Here is a 17,434-nt window from a genome sequence, read left to right on the forward strand (position 1 = left end):
ATAGAAAACAATAGTAATAGAATTGAAACAACTATAGAACTAGAAACATACTGTGTTCATGCTCTCATTCAGCTTATGTAAAGACAAAAGATGCCACTCCTACAAATTACAAGCAAGTTTAGTTCAACCCCTGGCTTATTACATACTAAGGATTATTATTCAGTAACTACAGGGACTTCAGTGCAAACTGGTATTAGATATTCTTAGGTTATAGAAGCGTGTAATAAACTTTGGGCTCTCTGGTGGGCCCTGGTCATGTTAGGGGTTAGCAACACTCAAAAGCTGTTCTGTTGAATATTGTAAATACAAACATACATGTATACCGACTATTTCATAAGATTGAAGCTTAGGCTATGATTTGCATTTATCCACCACAAATGCAAAGTCTGCAAAAACTAACTAAACAGGTTTACACTGAGCATTTGCATAAATGAACACTGGTCCATTAACTGGCTTTTCATAAACTGATACAGCAGAACTAATACACATTAAAAAAGTCCATATACCACATTTTTGTGTATTTTATTTTTTCCGCTGAGGACCACTTATGATGTTTGTGTGGTTTTATCTACCAAAAACAGTGACAATTCATTCTTACAACCGCTCTTCTTTTTCGCCCTTAGAATTAAACTAAGCCTGTTTTTGTTACTATATTTACACTCTGATCAGCCTTAACATTAAAACCACCTCTTTGTTTCTACACCCATTGTCCATTTTATCAGTTCCACATTCCATATAGGTGCACTTTGTAGTTGTACATTTACAGACTGTAGTATATCTGTTTCTGTGCATACTTTGGTAGCCCCCTTTTACCCTGTTCTTCAGTGGTCAGGAACCCCACAGGACCACCTCAGAGCAGGTATTATTTGGGTGGTGGATCATTCTCAGCACTGCAATGACATTGAAGTGGTGGCGATGTGTTAGTGTGTGTTGCACTGCTACAAGTGTATCAGACACAACAGTGCTGCTGGAGTTTTTAAACAGTGTCACTGCTGGACTGAAAAAAGTCCACCAACCAAAAATATCTATGCAGCAGCGTCCTGTTGCCAGTGTCCTGTGACCACTGATGAAGGACTAGAGGATGTCCAAGACAAACTGTGCAGCAATATATGAGCCTCTGACTCTACATCTACAAAATGCACCAACAAGGTAGATCTGTCTAATAGAGTGGACAGTGAATGGACACAGTGTATAAAAATTCCAGCAGCACTGCTGTGTCTGATCCACTCATACCAGCGCAACACACGCTAACACTCAACCACATCAGTGTCAATGCAGTCCTAAGAATGATCCACCACCCAAATAATACCTACTCTGTGGTGGTCTTGTGGGAGTCCTGACCATATAGGAACAGGGTAAAAGGGGGCTAACAAAGTATGCAGAAAAACAGACGGACTACAGTCTGTAACTGTAGAACTACAAAGTGCACCTATCTGGTAAGTGGAGCTGATAAAATGGACAATGAGTGTAGAAACAATGGGATGGTTTTAATGTTTCACTCTTAAAAAAAAGTCCTTCCAGGTTCTTTAGCAAAGAAAACGGTTCTAAATAGCACCATGAACACTCAAAGAACCATGTGCAAGATTAAAGGGTTCTTCTGCATCTTGAAAGGGTTCTTCAGAAGAATGTGCTGAAGATGGTTGTATACAGAACCTTTTCGAAAAGGGTTCTACATAGCACAAAAAAGAGTTCTTCTATTGTCACAAGGTTGACTTCATAACAATAGTAGAACCCTTTTTATGGAACTCTTTTCTATACAGAACCATCTATAGCACATTCTCCATCAATCTGAAGAACGCTTTCATTATGCAAAAATCCCTTTTATCAAGCAAAGGGCTCTCTGAGTGTTCACGGTTCTCAGCTTAGTTCCTGTATTTGAACCATGTGGACTTGGTTGTGAATAAAATGATTTTTTAAAAATTCTAGTGTTTACATACTACATCACACCTTTTTCATTACAAAACAGTGAGGAACATTTTTCCAAAATGTGGGCATTTAAATAAAACGGAGAGTCTACCTGTCCTCTCCCATGCCTGGAATTTCATCTTTCTCATCAGCTGTGTGGAACACACACGATGCTCGGGATTCCTGAGGGATGAGCAGGCATGTCTTCTCTGCCTCATAAGACATCTTGAGCCATCTCTGAGGGGGGTACAAAGGATCAACACATGACTTTTGACTCTGGACTCATGATGTAAAAACAGTATGTATAGTGTACTAAAGGAACTACTGATGATTCAAAAGGCTATAAGGCTTTTTGTGGTACATTTTACACACAAGCTTCACGATATACAGAGGATTTGTTGGAAAGAAGCAGAGCCCATTCTCTACGTGGCCAGTGGATGGGGCATTGGGTCATCTATCCGTGTCTCAGAAGTGAAGAATGCAAAGTGGCTGCTCAGAAAGTTGGCGAAACCATAGACCTAATCTTTCTTTTCCCAACACAGTCACCATAACTGCCGCCTTATCTGAGTCCTGAGGTAACACACAGTAACCGAAACAACTCAAAAACATCCACAGTGGAGGATGAACACAGGCAAACCGGCGTTCCTGGAGGACTCCTTTTCTGCCTGTCCTTTTCTCTCACGATAACATTTTCATTCTCCTCATTCATCCATCTTTAATTACTGCTCTTCCTTCCACATTAGCTTCGTGCTTCCCGCGGGCAAGTTCCCAGTGTTTAAAAGAGAGCAAGCCCACGACCACAGCTCCTACACCAAACCTTTGGGTCTTATTCTGTCTACTCAGCTGAAGTCGGAGAACCCTTTAACGCGCTACGGCAGCAACGTCCACAGCCCGTGAAGCTAAGCAGGCTACATCTCTTTGTTCCTCGGTTCTCGGTTCTGGTTTGAAGAGCTGCTGCTAACTCGCAGCCCAAAAAACGTCTGCATTTTTCTTTGCCTCGACTTCTCCTTAGGCTCCGCTCAGCACAGAAAACAGTAGCCCAAAAAGTAACGCGTCTGAGGTGAAACTTAAGACAGTTTTAGTGTTATTTTAGTGTTATTTTTTTTCTCAAAAACTCACCAAGTATGAACCCTGTTCGGCATCAGGAAGTGACCCAAGCTCGGCACCCTCTGTCATCTGGCAATTATTCTTCGTTCCGAACATAAAATCCCTCCATTCCTATTCAATCATTTCATACTGACTGTTCCCTCATCTCTGCACTCGGCTGTCTGAGGAAGTTTAGGAGCAGTTTTGAACCGTGTGCTTAAAAAGAAAAGGGAAAAAAGAAAGATTTCTTTTGAAAGTTTCCTCGTCCGAACTTCAAAGAGGATGTCAGAGGGAAGACAATTTTAGACAGGAAATATTTGAGGAGTTATTCAGGAAAATTGCTTGACTGCAATTAACCCACGGAGTTAGATAAACAGGGCATCTTCGTGTTGATGTTACAGACCCTCACGAAGAGAAGAAGCTCAGCCAGAAAGCTTTAAAGCTTCCACACCTGGCATTCCTCTACAAGCCTGTTATTTAAGAGGGTGAGACAGGCACCGGGTATAGTGTTATTATCGCCTAGAATCTGTGCCGTGGCAAGCCATGGTGGTAGTCTGCTTCTGATATTCAGTGAAAAACACAGCTTTGTAATAACTATACCCTATATCTGTATGATTCAGCCTATACCGTATACTGACAAACTGGCCTGTGAATACTGAATAACAAGTGAATAATTCTTACAAAGTGTATAATTCTGTTTTGGTCTGTGATCTTAGATGTGCAGATATTGGTCATCTGCGAAAACTCACTGAGAACTACAGAAAAAGTGAAGAGGCCTCTGTCTGTTTTTGCGCTTCTGAACTGTGGAACTCAGTTCCACCTTTTATTGGGCAGTCAAGCTCAGTAAACACCTTTAAGACACATTTGAAAAAGTGTCTATTTTATTTAGCTTTTAAGCGAAATATTACCTTTCTTTTTGTCTTTATCTTTTTCGTTTTGTCTGTGTTACTGTTTTCTTCATTTTAGTTAATACTTTAAACTTTCGTTTTCTGTTACACAACAGTAACAATAATAAAAGAAAACCACTAAACTTAACCTTTTTATTTTATTACTCATGCTGAATTTTATCATCTGTCTGTAAAGCACTTTGAGCTGCTACCTGTATGAAAAGTGCTCTGTAAATAAAGTTTATTATTATTATTATTATTATTATTATTATTATTATTATTCAAGTAAAGTGAGAATATCTGTTAGAGCATAGTATGGGAAATTAGACACTGGATTACAAACTGGTGTTATGGAATTAAGTTTCACAATATGAATAGATATTAAGTTACAAAAAATACTAATCATTCAAAATCATAAATCATAGACCTGCATCAATCATGCATCAGACATAAATTGAAGGTAGGCTTATCAAAGAGCTTTAGCACCACTGATTGTAAAGGCACTGTTGGCTTTTTTCTTTTATTCTAATAAGTTTTTCATCTGCATTGTGCATAAAAGGTAAAAACCACAGAAGATGACATGGCATTAGAGCCATTATGTTCTACCATAAACTGAGATTGGGACTGAGCTCCTTACTTTTCCCACTAAAGTCAAATAAGGGCAATCCAGAAGTGTTGACTGTTCCATATGAGTGATTTGACTGAAGTGTTATTAATATTTCTCCTCTGTATTCAGACACATTCAGAAAACCTCTTCTGCTTTCAAATAGCAATCAGTTAGAGTGTGTCTGAAATACCCTTCAAGAAGTGGGAAGAAATGTTGGTCCCATGTCGCTAATAAATTGGACCCATGTATCCAAGAGATCAGGATTTCTGAGAGAAAACACCAAGACACAACATCATCTATTTTATTTTTGTGTCTAGATGAAATCAGGAAGTGTACAAAATCACAATCATCTGGACCCAGAGCTCCACAGGCGAGGAGTAAGAGTCAGATCAGGGCACAAAAGCAACAGGAGCAGGAGGAGATGAAAGAGGTGGATGGTATACAACATCTGTCAGTAATCCACATCATGGTCAGAGTGTCCAGGACACTGTGTGGCCTTGCAGCTGTGGGACGATGATTTGTTTTGCTTTCTGGGATGATGTGGCACCCTGGTGGCCAAGAGATTGACCCTCCAGTGGGCCATCTTGAATGACTGATCGTCTTTGACCTCTCTCTCCTGTCTATCTTGCCAAACAGTTCCCATTAGCCTGCTGTGGCAGCAAAATGAAAAAAAAAGTTTTATTGTATTTTCCCAAGGTTTCCCACTACAAGTGCAGAAAATCAGGACAATGAAAACAGATAAAACACTGTGAATGTGAAGTGTAACACAAATGTACTGTCTTTGTGTTTACTTGTCTTGAGAATGAAGAAATGAATTATAGAATCAATTAATGACATTTTAAATCTGTGAAATCTGGAATTGAAACCTAGACTGGGAATTATAATTAGCGAGGAATAATAGGAGATATTTTTGAGGAAATTGGATATAAAATAATCCATTTTATTTGTCAAAGGAAAACAAATGAAAAAACAGCATTTTCCAAAACTGATAAAAAAAAAAGATTAAAAGATAAAGAGAAATGGGACTCCTAACAACTACGCAAGACCTGTTAGACCACCAAACTGTCCCCATCAGGTAAATGGAGTTATGGAAGAACTGTCTGGGGGAAGGAACATGGCCCTCCTCCATCCAATCTAACACCTTATAGATTCACATCCTTACCTTCCATTTCCCGTGACGAAGTTCTCGTGATCCCCACCTCCACCCTTACAGGCAGAAGTTGCCCAGAACTCCATCCCAAGTTCTCAGAGTTTTCTCCCTTCCCTCAATCAGTCTTCCCTCACATTACCACCACATGTTGAAGGCATGGTCCAAACTCATGAAACAGTGGTCAAAGCTTTTATCTTTGAGAGAGAGGAGAAAATCAAGCTCCACTCTTACTTCAGATCTGAAAAAATCCACAGGTGTTTCTGTCCATCCTTCCACTGTGAGAAGACATTTCAGCGCTATGAGTCTGAAAGGATGTGTAGCTGTCAAGAATGTGTTTGGTAGTACTTGGATTGTGAAAAGCTGACAGAGCATTTGAGGTGTGAAAGAATATCCTTGCAGATTTCTTTGAAGAAATAAAAGCAAGTCTCTTGAAAAGAATGGAAGCGGTGATAAAGTCAAAGCATGGACTTGTTAAATATTCAGAAATTGTAGAATCTATTTAGCTGTTGGAGCTCAAAAAAGAAACACTGAAAAACAAATAACATGTACATAATGCCATTTTGACAGAAAATTAACAGTACTGTACAATAGTTTATTAAATGCATTAAAACAAAAATATAATGCATGTACAAGTGAAATACTCATACATTTATTTATGCTATAGTAATTTTACTAAATGTAAAATATTTGTGCAATCTGATGTATGTTCATGATATAATAATTCCATCTAACATAATAATGCAATCTGGAACAAAGTTGGGAAAGTTTAAAACAAGAAAGATCAGTGCTGTAAAAATGTTTGCTGGAATATCTCAGGTACATATAACATTTTAAAAGATTATATGGTGAAACACAAATACTTTTATAGGAATCCAGCATAGAGAGGGTTAATTTATCCAGCCGTAGGGTGAGGAGGAAGGAACTCCCTGTTGGGCTATTGATACTTCATTTCAGACTGATATTTAGGGGTCATCCATACCAGCACAGAAAAGCAGCATCGTTCCACAGGTGTCATGGTAAGTTTAACCCAAACTCTGAGCGCTGTTTCTGCTTATGGTAAAATCTTTCCGTATTTTCCTTTTAAAATAAGTGTACTAGGTCTGCTGCATTATGAAAAATATTTTGTAACAGAAGAGTTAATGTCTATTTTTCCTTACTGCATTTGCATAGCAATAAAAATCATTTTATTGGTATATTTGAATGAACAAAGAGTATATCTCAGTGGAGTTGGTGCATACTTGGACAACACATAAATGGACAAAATGAATATTTCACCAGTTTATAGACCTTCATTAAGTGGTGAAAAATTCACTGTATCAGATGTTTTCATTACTACTATTACTTACTATTTTTGCCACATTGTCATTCTCTGTAATAACTTTTTAACTGCAATAACCAATGATGAAAAAATAGTTTCTCTCTGCTTCTCCTTTGTTCTGTCAGATGTTGTGATTGAAGCAAACCGAAGAAGCCACCATAGTGAAAGTACTGAGCTTTTCAAACACATTTGTGATCTTTGAGGATACAGACTCAAATATGAGTACTCACTGTGCTATAAAGACAAATTCCATCTTCATCAAAGAACTGGAGCTGACTGTGGCCACTGGAGGCACGGAGGGCTCCTGCTATCGTTGTACTTTACCTTTCAGTGTGGTGCTCCTGATGATTGGCATTGCAGTTACTGCTGTAGCCTATAGCTTCAATTCCCACGGTTCCACCATCTCCATCCTGGGGCTGGTGCTGCTCTCCAGCAGTCTCCTGCTGCTTGGCCTCACTGCAGTGTGCTGGAAAGTCCGGCGGGGCAAAGAAATGGAAATGCGCTCGAGAAGTCAGACCACCCTGGTTGAGAGCCTCAGAGACAGCCGGAACTGAAATGGAAGAAGGATTTTTTTAACATTTAAAACACACACATGCATTAGAATGCAATCTCGGATAGTTTTCAGACTACACTGATCACATTCTTGAAAAAAAAAAGCAATAACATTTACAATTGTATTTCCAAAAAAGTTGGGACGCTGTGCAAAATGAAAATAAAACAAAATGCAATGATGTGCAAATCATTTAAACCCTACTTTTATTTGAAAATAGTACAAAGATAACACATCAAATGTTGAAACAGAGAAATTTTATTATTTTTTTTTAAATATTTGCCCATTTTGAATTTGATGCCAACAACACATTTCAAAAAAGCTGGTAAAGTTGTATAATGCTAATGGTTAATTGGCAATGGGTCAGTAACATGATTGGGTATAAAAAGAGCATCACAGAGAGGCTGAGTCTTTCAGAAGTAAAGATGGGGAAGGGTTCTGACTGTACGATCAAATAGTGCAACAATTCAAGAATAATGTTTCTCAACTTAAAATAGCAAAGAACTTCTGCTTTTCATCATCTACGGTACATAATATCATTAAAAGATTCAGAGAATCTGGAGAAATCTCTGTATGCAAGGGACAAGGCCAAAGACAAGTATTTGCTGGCCGTGATCTTTGGGCCCTCAGGTGGCTCTGCATTAAAAACAGACATGATTCTGTAGTGGAAATCACTGCATGGGCTCAGAAACACTTCTGAAAACCACTGTCTATGAAAACAGTTCATCGCTACAAGTTAAAACTCTAAAAAGCAAAGAAGAAACCACACATAAACAGGATCCAGAAATGCTACCACTTTCTCTGGGCCTGAGCTCATTTAAAATGGACTGAGGGGAAGTGGAGAAGTGTCCTGTGGTCCAACAAATCAACATTTGAAATTCTTTTTGGAAATCATGGACACTGTGTACTCCAGGCTAAAGACCACTCAGCTTGTTATCAGTGCACAGGTCAAAAGTCAGCATTCATGATGGTATGGGAGTGTATTAGTGCACATGGCATGGGTGACGTGCACATCATGTCAAAGTTCCATGTGAAAGTACTATTAATTCTGAAAGATATATACATGTTTTGGCAATTTATGCTGCCATCCAGATGACATCTTTTTCAAGGAAGGCCTTGCTTTATTTCCACAATACAATGCCAAACCACATTCTGCATGTATTACAACAGCATGGCTTTGTATTAAAAGAGTCTGGGTGCTAAACTGGCTTGCCAGCAGTCCAGATTTGTCACCCACTGATAACATTTGGTGAATTCATAAATTAATAATACAACAAAGGAGTCCCTGAACTGTTGAGCAGCCGAAATCCTATGATAAACAAGAATGAGAAAACATATCTCTTTCAAAACTACAGCAATTGGTCTCCTCAGTTCCCAAACACTTACAGAGTGTTGTTGAAAGAAGAGGTGATGAAAAACAGTGGGAAAACATGCCACCATCCCAACTTTTTTGGAATGTGTTGTTGGCAATTAATTCAAAATGAGTATATATTTTTCAAAGAACAATATATTTCTCAGTTTCAACATTTGATATGTTGTCTTTGTACTATTTTCAATTAAATATAGGGTTTAAATGATTTGCACATCATTGCATTTTTTTTTACTTACATTTTGCACAGCGTCCCAACTTTTTTGGAAATGGGGTTGTACTAGTGAGATATACTAACCCTATGCAATGTCCTTAGTCCTAAACTGAGAAACCAAGCAGGTAGCAAATTAGTAGGTCAGTGGTGTTTCTTGATTATCTGGGAATTGACCCAGAACAAACAAATGCACAGATGGATTCAGAGTTCCGCATTCAGATGAAACTGTCTGATTGACAGGTGACACAAATTCTGTGAATGAATGTGTGGACTACATTGTCTCATTAGTTGGCTTTGACCTGAATTGTATGTGCCTGTTGTTTTGTACCCAATACTGTGAAATTAGTTTACAACAATGAATCAACATATTATAATGAATTTACTGACATTGTTTTGTTACACATAATATCATTGAGCTTTTTTGTATTTGTATCATTTTTTGCATAACCTTTTTTTTTTACATAATTATATGTAGGTAAGTCTTACTGTGAAGTGTACTTTAAGCTGCATATTATATTATGGCATGAGTGTACTGTAATATACAATATTAAATCCAGATTAAATAAGTAATTAAAGGACTAAAATCAAACTAGTAATAGATGATTTAAATTTAATAGATGATTTAAATTTTACTAAGCATTTAAGTTCATGTTACTGTTTTGGTAAAGTTCTAAAATCAGTTTTACGGCATTTTAGTATGTAAAGTTTTACTGCATTATAGTATGTAAACACAGTATATGAAGAGTTTAGGTGGCTGAACAGGTGAGGCATGGAATATGGTATTGTTACAAACACAGTTTTCTACTGGATCAACCAGACAGATGTCACATATGGCACCATGGCCCACTTTCTGACATCCCTGTATAGCCTAGAACATTTAATCTGGCACCTTGCAATCACAGTGTGTGTCAAACTTATAAAACTGTGGGCAAGTGGGTTTGCTACTACACACTCCACATTAAGCTGTAATGGGCTCAGATGGACTCTATATTTTAGCAAAAGAGAAACACTGTCAAACAGATGCCACAAATCCAGATTAAGGAAATAACTTTGCTTTTTTTTGGACTTTTGTCCACTAAATTCACCGACTCCAAATATTATCATTTGGTCAGTATCATTAACAGTTTCACACGGTAGAAGTGATGACTTATGTCATTAGTAATTAGCTGTAAATTCTGGAGTAACAGACTATTGTCAGTTTTCTTTTAGATGTTACCTGATATTTTCAGATGCTTGAGTATACATCCTGGTTGTAAAGTGAAATGTACTTATATCCTAAAATACTGTTGTGTGTAATACATGTATATAGACAAATTAAAGGGTTTAGTTGCAAAACACCTTATAGACCACTACTGAACATTTTTTTTTTCATGAAATAGGTCATTCGGAGTGGGCTTGACACATTTATTAGAGAAATGAAAAATGTTAGTCATTTCAAAAACTCATTCAAATTTGTTGAATATGCAACATTTTGGAGTGAAACTCTTCATTTCAATTTGACCAAACTTTACCAAACTGGGCTTTTGTGTTACATCACTGCTCATCAGTAATGACAAAACTAATAAGTCATTTATTACACAATAATCTCCCAAATCCCACCGAGACGTGTTCTTGGCAAAATGACAGGAACGAGACAGGGCAAAGGTTCAGTTTCATCCATCTTTACCTCTGCACCATAATTTGGCAAAATTCATCCTGCAATGTGCAGTTGGCAAAATTAAAATGGTAGCTTAAGTTATTAAACTGAGCAGCTTTTAATCATTGGCTACAGGAATTCAAGGTTGGAGGAGTAGCGGGAGGGATTAAAGTCTTTGAACTGCAAAGCTACATATCCACTCTGATCTGCGGCGAGGGCCCTGCTGTTGCTCTCTGGGATATTGCACTGATCGCTGCGCAGCGGCACAGGAGCCAGGCGAGAGTCCATGGTGCCCACGTTTCTCTCGGAGCGCGGCGTGAGGGATGAAGCTTCGCCATGGGTCTTATGGAGTTTTACCTGGAGATTGATCCGGTCACCCTGAATCTTATCATCCTCATCGCGAGCTACGTGATCCTGCTCCTGGTCTTCCTCATCTCCTGCATCCTCTACGACTGCCGTGGCAAGGACCCCTCCAAGGAGTATGTTTCAGAGCCTCCAGCCCCACAGCAGCAGTCTCCCATCCGGCTCGTGGTGATGCAGAATTCTCCAGCATCATCCCGCTACAACGAGCAGAACAACACAGCTGCCACCAACTATGTGCCACCCACCCCCGACCTGCGTGAGAAGAGAAGCACGCTGGTATAAATGGCCAGCATATCAAATGGATAGGATAAACTGCTGCTGATATTGAAATTTCCATGTTTTTTTCCTCCTTTTTTACTTTCCACTATGGGCAATATTTAACCTAAAACCAAAATTTGGACGTAAGAAGGTAAGTCATGGTCACTTCAATGTCAAGCCCTTGAACGAACCTTTAATGCAAATGACCTTTGATATACTGATCGAGTTCATTTGACCAGCTGCTTTGCACATATATGTAGAATGCAATCATATCAAAATATGTTTTGAGCACAACCGCCTTAAAGCTTAAATTACAGTAGGTTCCTCCGAGACCTTTTGTGTTGACCTACTGTTTTTCCCTTCAATCTATTTACTTATTGCTGCCCTGAATGTTTCCAATGTTTTTTCAAGACAACATTAGAAAAAACATCTTTTACAAAATGACATGGGGTCCTGCATTTGTTTGCCACTATAGTGGAAGAGAGCATTTAGAGGCAGAGGGATTATCTCCAGCTGCATCATGTCTACATCACTGTTGCATCAGATCCCAGTACTTTGCTCATTAAACACAAAACCAACATGTCCTCATGAGCCTTTTTACGTTTGTTTTGTATATACAACATTTTTCCCGTTCATCATCCAATTTCTTTGTCTCCTTTATCAAAAGTCACTTTAGTGCCTACAGCCAGATATATACAGTAATATTCAGTTGCATATTCAGTTTACTGCCCAAGTTCTAGTTACAATTTATAAACACTATGCTTTCTGAATTATACACACTGATTTGAGATATGGCCCATAATTAAGCCTGCTACCAAGATCTTATCCTGAAAGCTAATGTTGTCTTTAAAGTCTCATTTAATATGGCTCATATGCTCATATGACTCAATCTATTATTTTACATTTTAAGTGATACAGTTCTGTAATGCTTTAAACTGTCGTCCTGCATGAATGATATGTAATAAAACAGGCCGTCTCCTAACCACCCCTACCCTCTTCTCTGATGCAGCTTCAGTGAATGATTGAATGAACAAATAAATGAATGAGCGTTCAACACAATCATTATTTTTTATGGGACACATAATCAGCCAATGGTGAATGCAATGCATAACAGCAAAACTGATTATGCAGACTGAAGTATTTCCAGTAGTCAAATCTGATTCAATAATACCTCCTACCTCATGTCCATTTACAACTCTCTAGCCTCGTTTATGCCAGCTTGACAAAGTTTTGAATTAGTAAATCTACTATGAAAATCACATGATTTAGCTTAAGCTAACATTTGGTTACTGGCTTATACATTTTGACAAAATATGATGATAACAGCAGTAGTGCAATAATTTTGATAACATTTGCACACAAGATAAGCATATAATATCAGAACAAGCACACATTTAGCACTGTCAAAAAAATGAAGTAATTAAAATGCAAAAAATCAGAATCAAGATCAGACTGTATATATTAACCCCTTAAAAGACCTGGGCCTACCGGCAGGCCCAAAGTTTTATTACACACCTTTATGACCTAAGAATAGCTCAGCTAGTTTGCATTGTTGTCCACGTAATTACCAAATAATAAGCCTTAGTATGTAATAAGCCTTGGATTTGAAGGGGTTACATGTATTAGGTCTAATACAGATGAATAGATGTAAGGGACTTGCTTCTGTGTTATAGTTCATGTAATTTTTGGAGCTTTAACAGCAATACCAATGACTTGATGTGCACACAAGCAGAGATATACTCCAGAATTCCTGAATAAGTGTGGACAGTGATATTCCTCAACCCTAAAAAGGGGTGAAAGGTAGAAGAGGGAAGGACAGGTGTGAGGTCACAAGGAGATGATATCAACAGTCAAAATGGTTAAATGGGTGAAGGACAATAAAATTGTAGTTCTGTGATAAGTCTAATTATTTACTCTCATAATGCAGCTCCCACAACATAAGTTAGCCAGCGAACTTTGCACTTCTCTTCTGATAATTTACATAAAGGGCTTTAGGTAATTTCACTTCCACCAAAACAGGGTAACATTTTTAATTTGTTGTGATTTGGTTAGTTAGGTGCTTCCTTTTTCCTCCCCTTGTTGAACTTTGAGATGGTGTAGTAAAAATTAGTAAGTACTACCAATAAAAAAAAAAAACAGTTTGAGATGATAGAAGCCAAGAATGTAAAATCTACAGAGAAACAAAGTGAAGTGATTGCTATTGTGTTAAGTAAGTAAGTTAAGTAAAAAATGGGAGTATGGAGCCCAAAATAATCTGCACATAAACATGCTCATATATACCATTGCTGTCTGAACAAAACCTCCTATCTACACAGTAACTTTAACAGCAAAGAAAAATATGTTTTCAACTTTAAATGTACATTAAGGCAGAAAGATTTTATCCCAAATAATTTTAGACCAGACTATTTGTTCATTTGCCATGAAATGTTTACACAATGTAAATGGTAGCTGGTATTTCAAATTATAGCAAAATAAAAACAGTAAAAAGGGAAATATGACTTTTGTTCTGACAGCGATTATATAACAACTAAAAGCTCACTGTTTTAAGATGTAACATTTTTTTTACATTATTATGAGCTGATCCAATGCTACATCACCCAGAATAGCAAGTCTGACTTAACCATTATCAGCACATTCTTAACCATTCATAAAATTCAGCATACATAGTGTTATGTTGTCATAACCGTTACACATCATTTGCATCACAACACACACTCATTCTCTGTCCTGCAGCAAAACACTCCACTCCTGCTCCTCATCTTCCTCAGCAGTGCAGCCCACGGGTGTTATACGACTAATAGGCAGTACTGTTTTTTGACAAATAAGCAGAGTTGTGGGTGGTGGAGTTTTACACTGATATAAATTTGATTGTTAAAGTTAAACAAAAATAAATAATCAAAATGAGTGAATTTGACTGAAATGGTCTTTCAGATTTGTAAGTGAAGGCTTAAATGAAAATGCAAGAAGTAAAAATACGTTTTTTTTTGTTGTTGTTTTTTTCCTTGGAAATGCAATTGGACAAAAATACAAGTATTTATTTCCAAAACTCATCACTCAAGTCCTTTCCACCACTGGAAGAAACTAGAGTTAGACATTTTGGAGCTCCATATTAAAAGCTCCAAAGCTGTTTGTGATCAGCAGCAACAACAACAACATCAGTTACGTAAGTCTGACACGGCTCTTCAAATCCCCTCACTGTGGATGTAAACTGACCAGGCAGTCAAATAACACATCATACTTTCCAACACAATCTCAATTGCTCATCTTTTCTCTTTTCCAGGACACCATCCCATAATCCAGGTCACAGAATAAGAATGACCGTCAGAGAAACAGAATCAACGCTGCTTTTGGACTGGCTCACAGCTTTGGTGGGACTGGGAGTTGAAATCTCAAGTGGCTGTCTACATTTGCCAATAAGTCTTTTGATACATATCAGGACATTGTCTAAATATGTGTATATGCATATTTCCACACTGTCCATGGGTTCAAAGATTAGATATGCTGTTTCTGTGAAATTTCAACCCAGTGTTGCATATTCCTGTGTACAGAATAGTGTACTGTATTTCTGAACTAGGTAATGAACAGCACAGAGCATTGCTACAGGAATTCTACACTGCATCAACACCATCATTCTCCTTTAGAAAAGGATGAGTGTGTGAAATGTTCATAATCAGAGCCCAGTGGCCCGAAAGCAAACAAGTGATAGAGTGTATTCAGAGTGACTGCTCTCCTCACTCTAACCTCTTATGTGCAGTGATGTTGGGAAACTGACTTGAGCACTTCTGGATGCCTCCAATTTATTGCTATTTGCTAATTTCAATCATTAGCAACCACTATTTGGAATACTGTAATGTACTATAATACCTGCTCATAGACTTGGTAAATAAAGCTGAATTATGTATGAAACATATTGAACTATCTATGATAAGTACACATATTAATAGATTAGGTAATTATAAAAAAATAGCTAAATAATCAAAATCATGCAAGGAATAAATGCAAGCTGAACTTGAAATGTATGAATAAAATATGAATTTTCGTTTGTTTGTTTGTTTCTTTTCTATATGCACACAGAACACCTGAGTACTGCAAGTGCTAAGTACACGACAAGGATGCAGGAGACAAACTGGTGGGAAACTAAAGAGCCAAAAGTTGCATTATGCTATCAGTTAGACCCAATTACAATATAGTCACTTACAATGTTTTCTCCTTGTATGACCTCCTTTTAAGTAGCAATATATATATATATATATATATATATATATATATATATATATATATATATATACTGAATGTAGCAATTGTATTGGTATTATAACATGTTTTATTTACTTTTTTGTGGTGCTCTAATGCACATATCATCTTTCACAGGTGCATGCTTGAAGTAAATGCCTCTGGCAATGTGACCACTTACACCATTCACATAAAATGACTGTAAGAAATCAAGACAACCTAAAATGTAATACACGGTTTGGTTCAGTACAAAGACACCTCAACAACTCTTTTAGACACACAAACTTAAAACATTTTGGTCACAATCTGGCCACTGGGATTTCATGGGTTAATTTATTTGATTCAGCTGCCTATTTCATTTCCATGTGAATAGCATGTACTAAAATATATTTGTATATTTGTATCAGTAAGTAGGGGTCAATATTACCAAAATAGGTAAAATGAAAGTTAATAAAAGTTAACTGAAAGACAAAATTGTAATGATGTATTATTATTTGTTTGATGAGAAAATTATATAGTGCTTTTTTTAATGCAGTTTTAGAGCTTTCCCATGAACAGTGAAGAACATGAGCACATAGCGTTAACACAGGGAAATTTATAAAATCAATATAGACAGTAAAAAGTATCCAAAATAGTAAATTAACAACATTCTTTATTTTTTATAGTAAGTCAATGTAATGATATTTTCCTAGTATTTTTGGGCCATTTCAATTCATCCACTCATCATGAAATTTTGACATTTTGACATGATGTGGATGACATCTGCTGCACCTAAATTATGCAGAAAAATGTAGCACAAAAAGATACACACAGTAAATAAAAACGAAACAATAGAAAAGCTCAGTAATGCTCATCACACTGGCAAGACTTCACAAAACAACAATGCAAATAACAGAGTGTCTCAATTAATGAACCCATTAATACAGAAAAGTGCAGGTTAATGGTCAAGAGGTTGCAAGCCAGAGCCACAGCCTCTGTTGACCATTCAAGAGAGCTGGTGTGGAGTGTTGTAGTATGGAAAATGTCTGAAATGCAAATTATCAGCATTTTCTTGTGCAACACGGGAAGCCTAAAGACCCACTGAAACAGTTCTGTACGCAACATGAAAAGAAGATATTTTGTATGTAATGTAGTAAGTTTCCAGACTTCTCAAGTACATCCATACAAAAGTCTAAAAGTAGAGTGACTGTACCACTGTGTGGAATTAACATGGTCAGGTATGAGGTGTGCAGGTGCATGAAGCGTGACAAGCGTGATCTGAGAGAGATGACGAGAGGCACATGGAGTGACGGTGTGTGTAAGTGTGTGTGTGTAAGCGAGAGCAGGCCTGAGGCTGCACTGCTGCTGCTCTCTCCCTCAGTGGCTCCGCAGCCGGGCTGGGAGCGGCCCGGGATTAACAGCAGATCCCAATCTGCTCCCTCTGCATTTACAAATGGCTTTATATAACCCCAAGTCTCTTTGATAAATGCCACAGAAATCCCTGCAGGAAGTCATCTGCGCTTGTGTGTGGGGTAAGAGGTCGCCCAGGCCACACCCAGAGGAAGGCTACGCAGATAAACATGCGTGATGGCCCCTCCAAACACATGTTACTACAGCACATAGCGAACACTGTGCTACTACTGTCAGCATAGACAGGGATTTAGAGAGAAAGAGTGAGAGACAGAGGGGGAAGGGAGGAAAAGATGAGAGAGTAGAAAGAATGCAAGTGAGGATATTATGGATACTGTAAGAATAGACTGGAAATGGAGGTTAAAACCTCAATGCCAAAGAATCATACATAGGAAATACTTGAACGGCACAGAGTATTTTTGCTCTCAATCAACACTATTATACATGTGGAAGAACAGAATGGGTTTCA

At 37.7% G+C, this 17,434-nt stretch overlaps 3 protein-coding genes across 3 annotated transcripts in view; 2 read left to right on the plus strand and 1 right to left on the minus strand.

The window, feature by feature from the left end:
• ankfn1 (ankyrin repeat and fibronectin type III domain containing 1) overlaps positions 1 to 3,326 on the minus strand; it is an 86,892-nt gene extending 83,566 nt beyond the window's left edge. The window contains exons 1-2 of the mRNA XM_036572525.1: positions 3,025 to 3,326; positions 2,018 to 2,142 (exon numbers count right to left, since the gene is read on the minus strand). Of these exons, the coding sequence (XP_036428418.1) occupies positions 2,018 to 2,142; positions 3,025 to 3,108 (209 nt within the window). The 5' untranslated portion in view covers positions 3,109 to 3,326. The remainder of the gene's footprint in view (positions 1 to 2,017; positions 2,143 to 3,024) is intronic.
• Positions 3,327 to 7,171: 3,845 nt separating this feature from the next.
• On the plus strand, positions 7,172 to 7,514 carry LOC118808950 (transmembrane protein 100-like). Its single transcript, XM_036571830.1, has one exon. The coding sequence runs from the start codon at positions 7,172 to 7,174 to the stop codon at positions 7,505 to 7,507; it is 336 nt and encodes a 111-aa protein (XP_036427723.1). The 3' UTR covers positions 7,508 to 7,514.
• A 3,451-nt stretch (positions 7,515 to 10,965) lies between these two features.
• Positions 10,966 to 11,386, plus strand: si:ch73-256g18.2 (small integral membrane protein 36). The gene has a single exon (XM_036571713.1). It carries the CDS (start codon positions 11,059 to 11,061, stop codon positions 11,365 to 11,367), a length of 309 nt encoding a protein of 102 aa, XP_036427606.1. The 5' UTR covers positions 10,966 to 11,058; the 3' UTR covers positions 11,368 to 11,386.
• Positions 11,387 to 17,434: the final 6,048 nt, after the last annotated feature.

The sequence above is a fragment of the Colossoma macropomum genome, unplaced genomic scaffold, assembly GCF_904425465.1.
Source record: "Colossoma macropomum unplaced genomic scaffold, Colossoma_macropomum, whole genome shotgun sequence".
In the NCBI taxonomy this organism is placed as follows: Eukaryota; Metazoa; Chordata; class Actinopteri; order Characiformes; family Serrasalmidae; genus Colossoma; species Colossoma macropomum.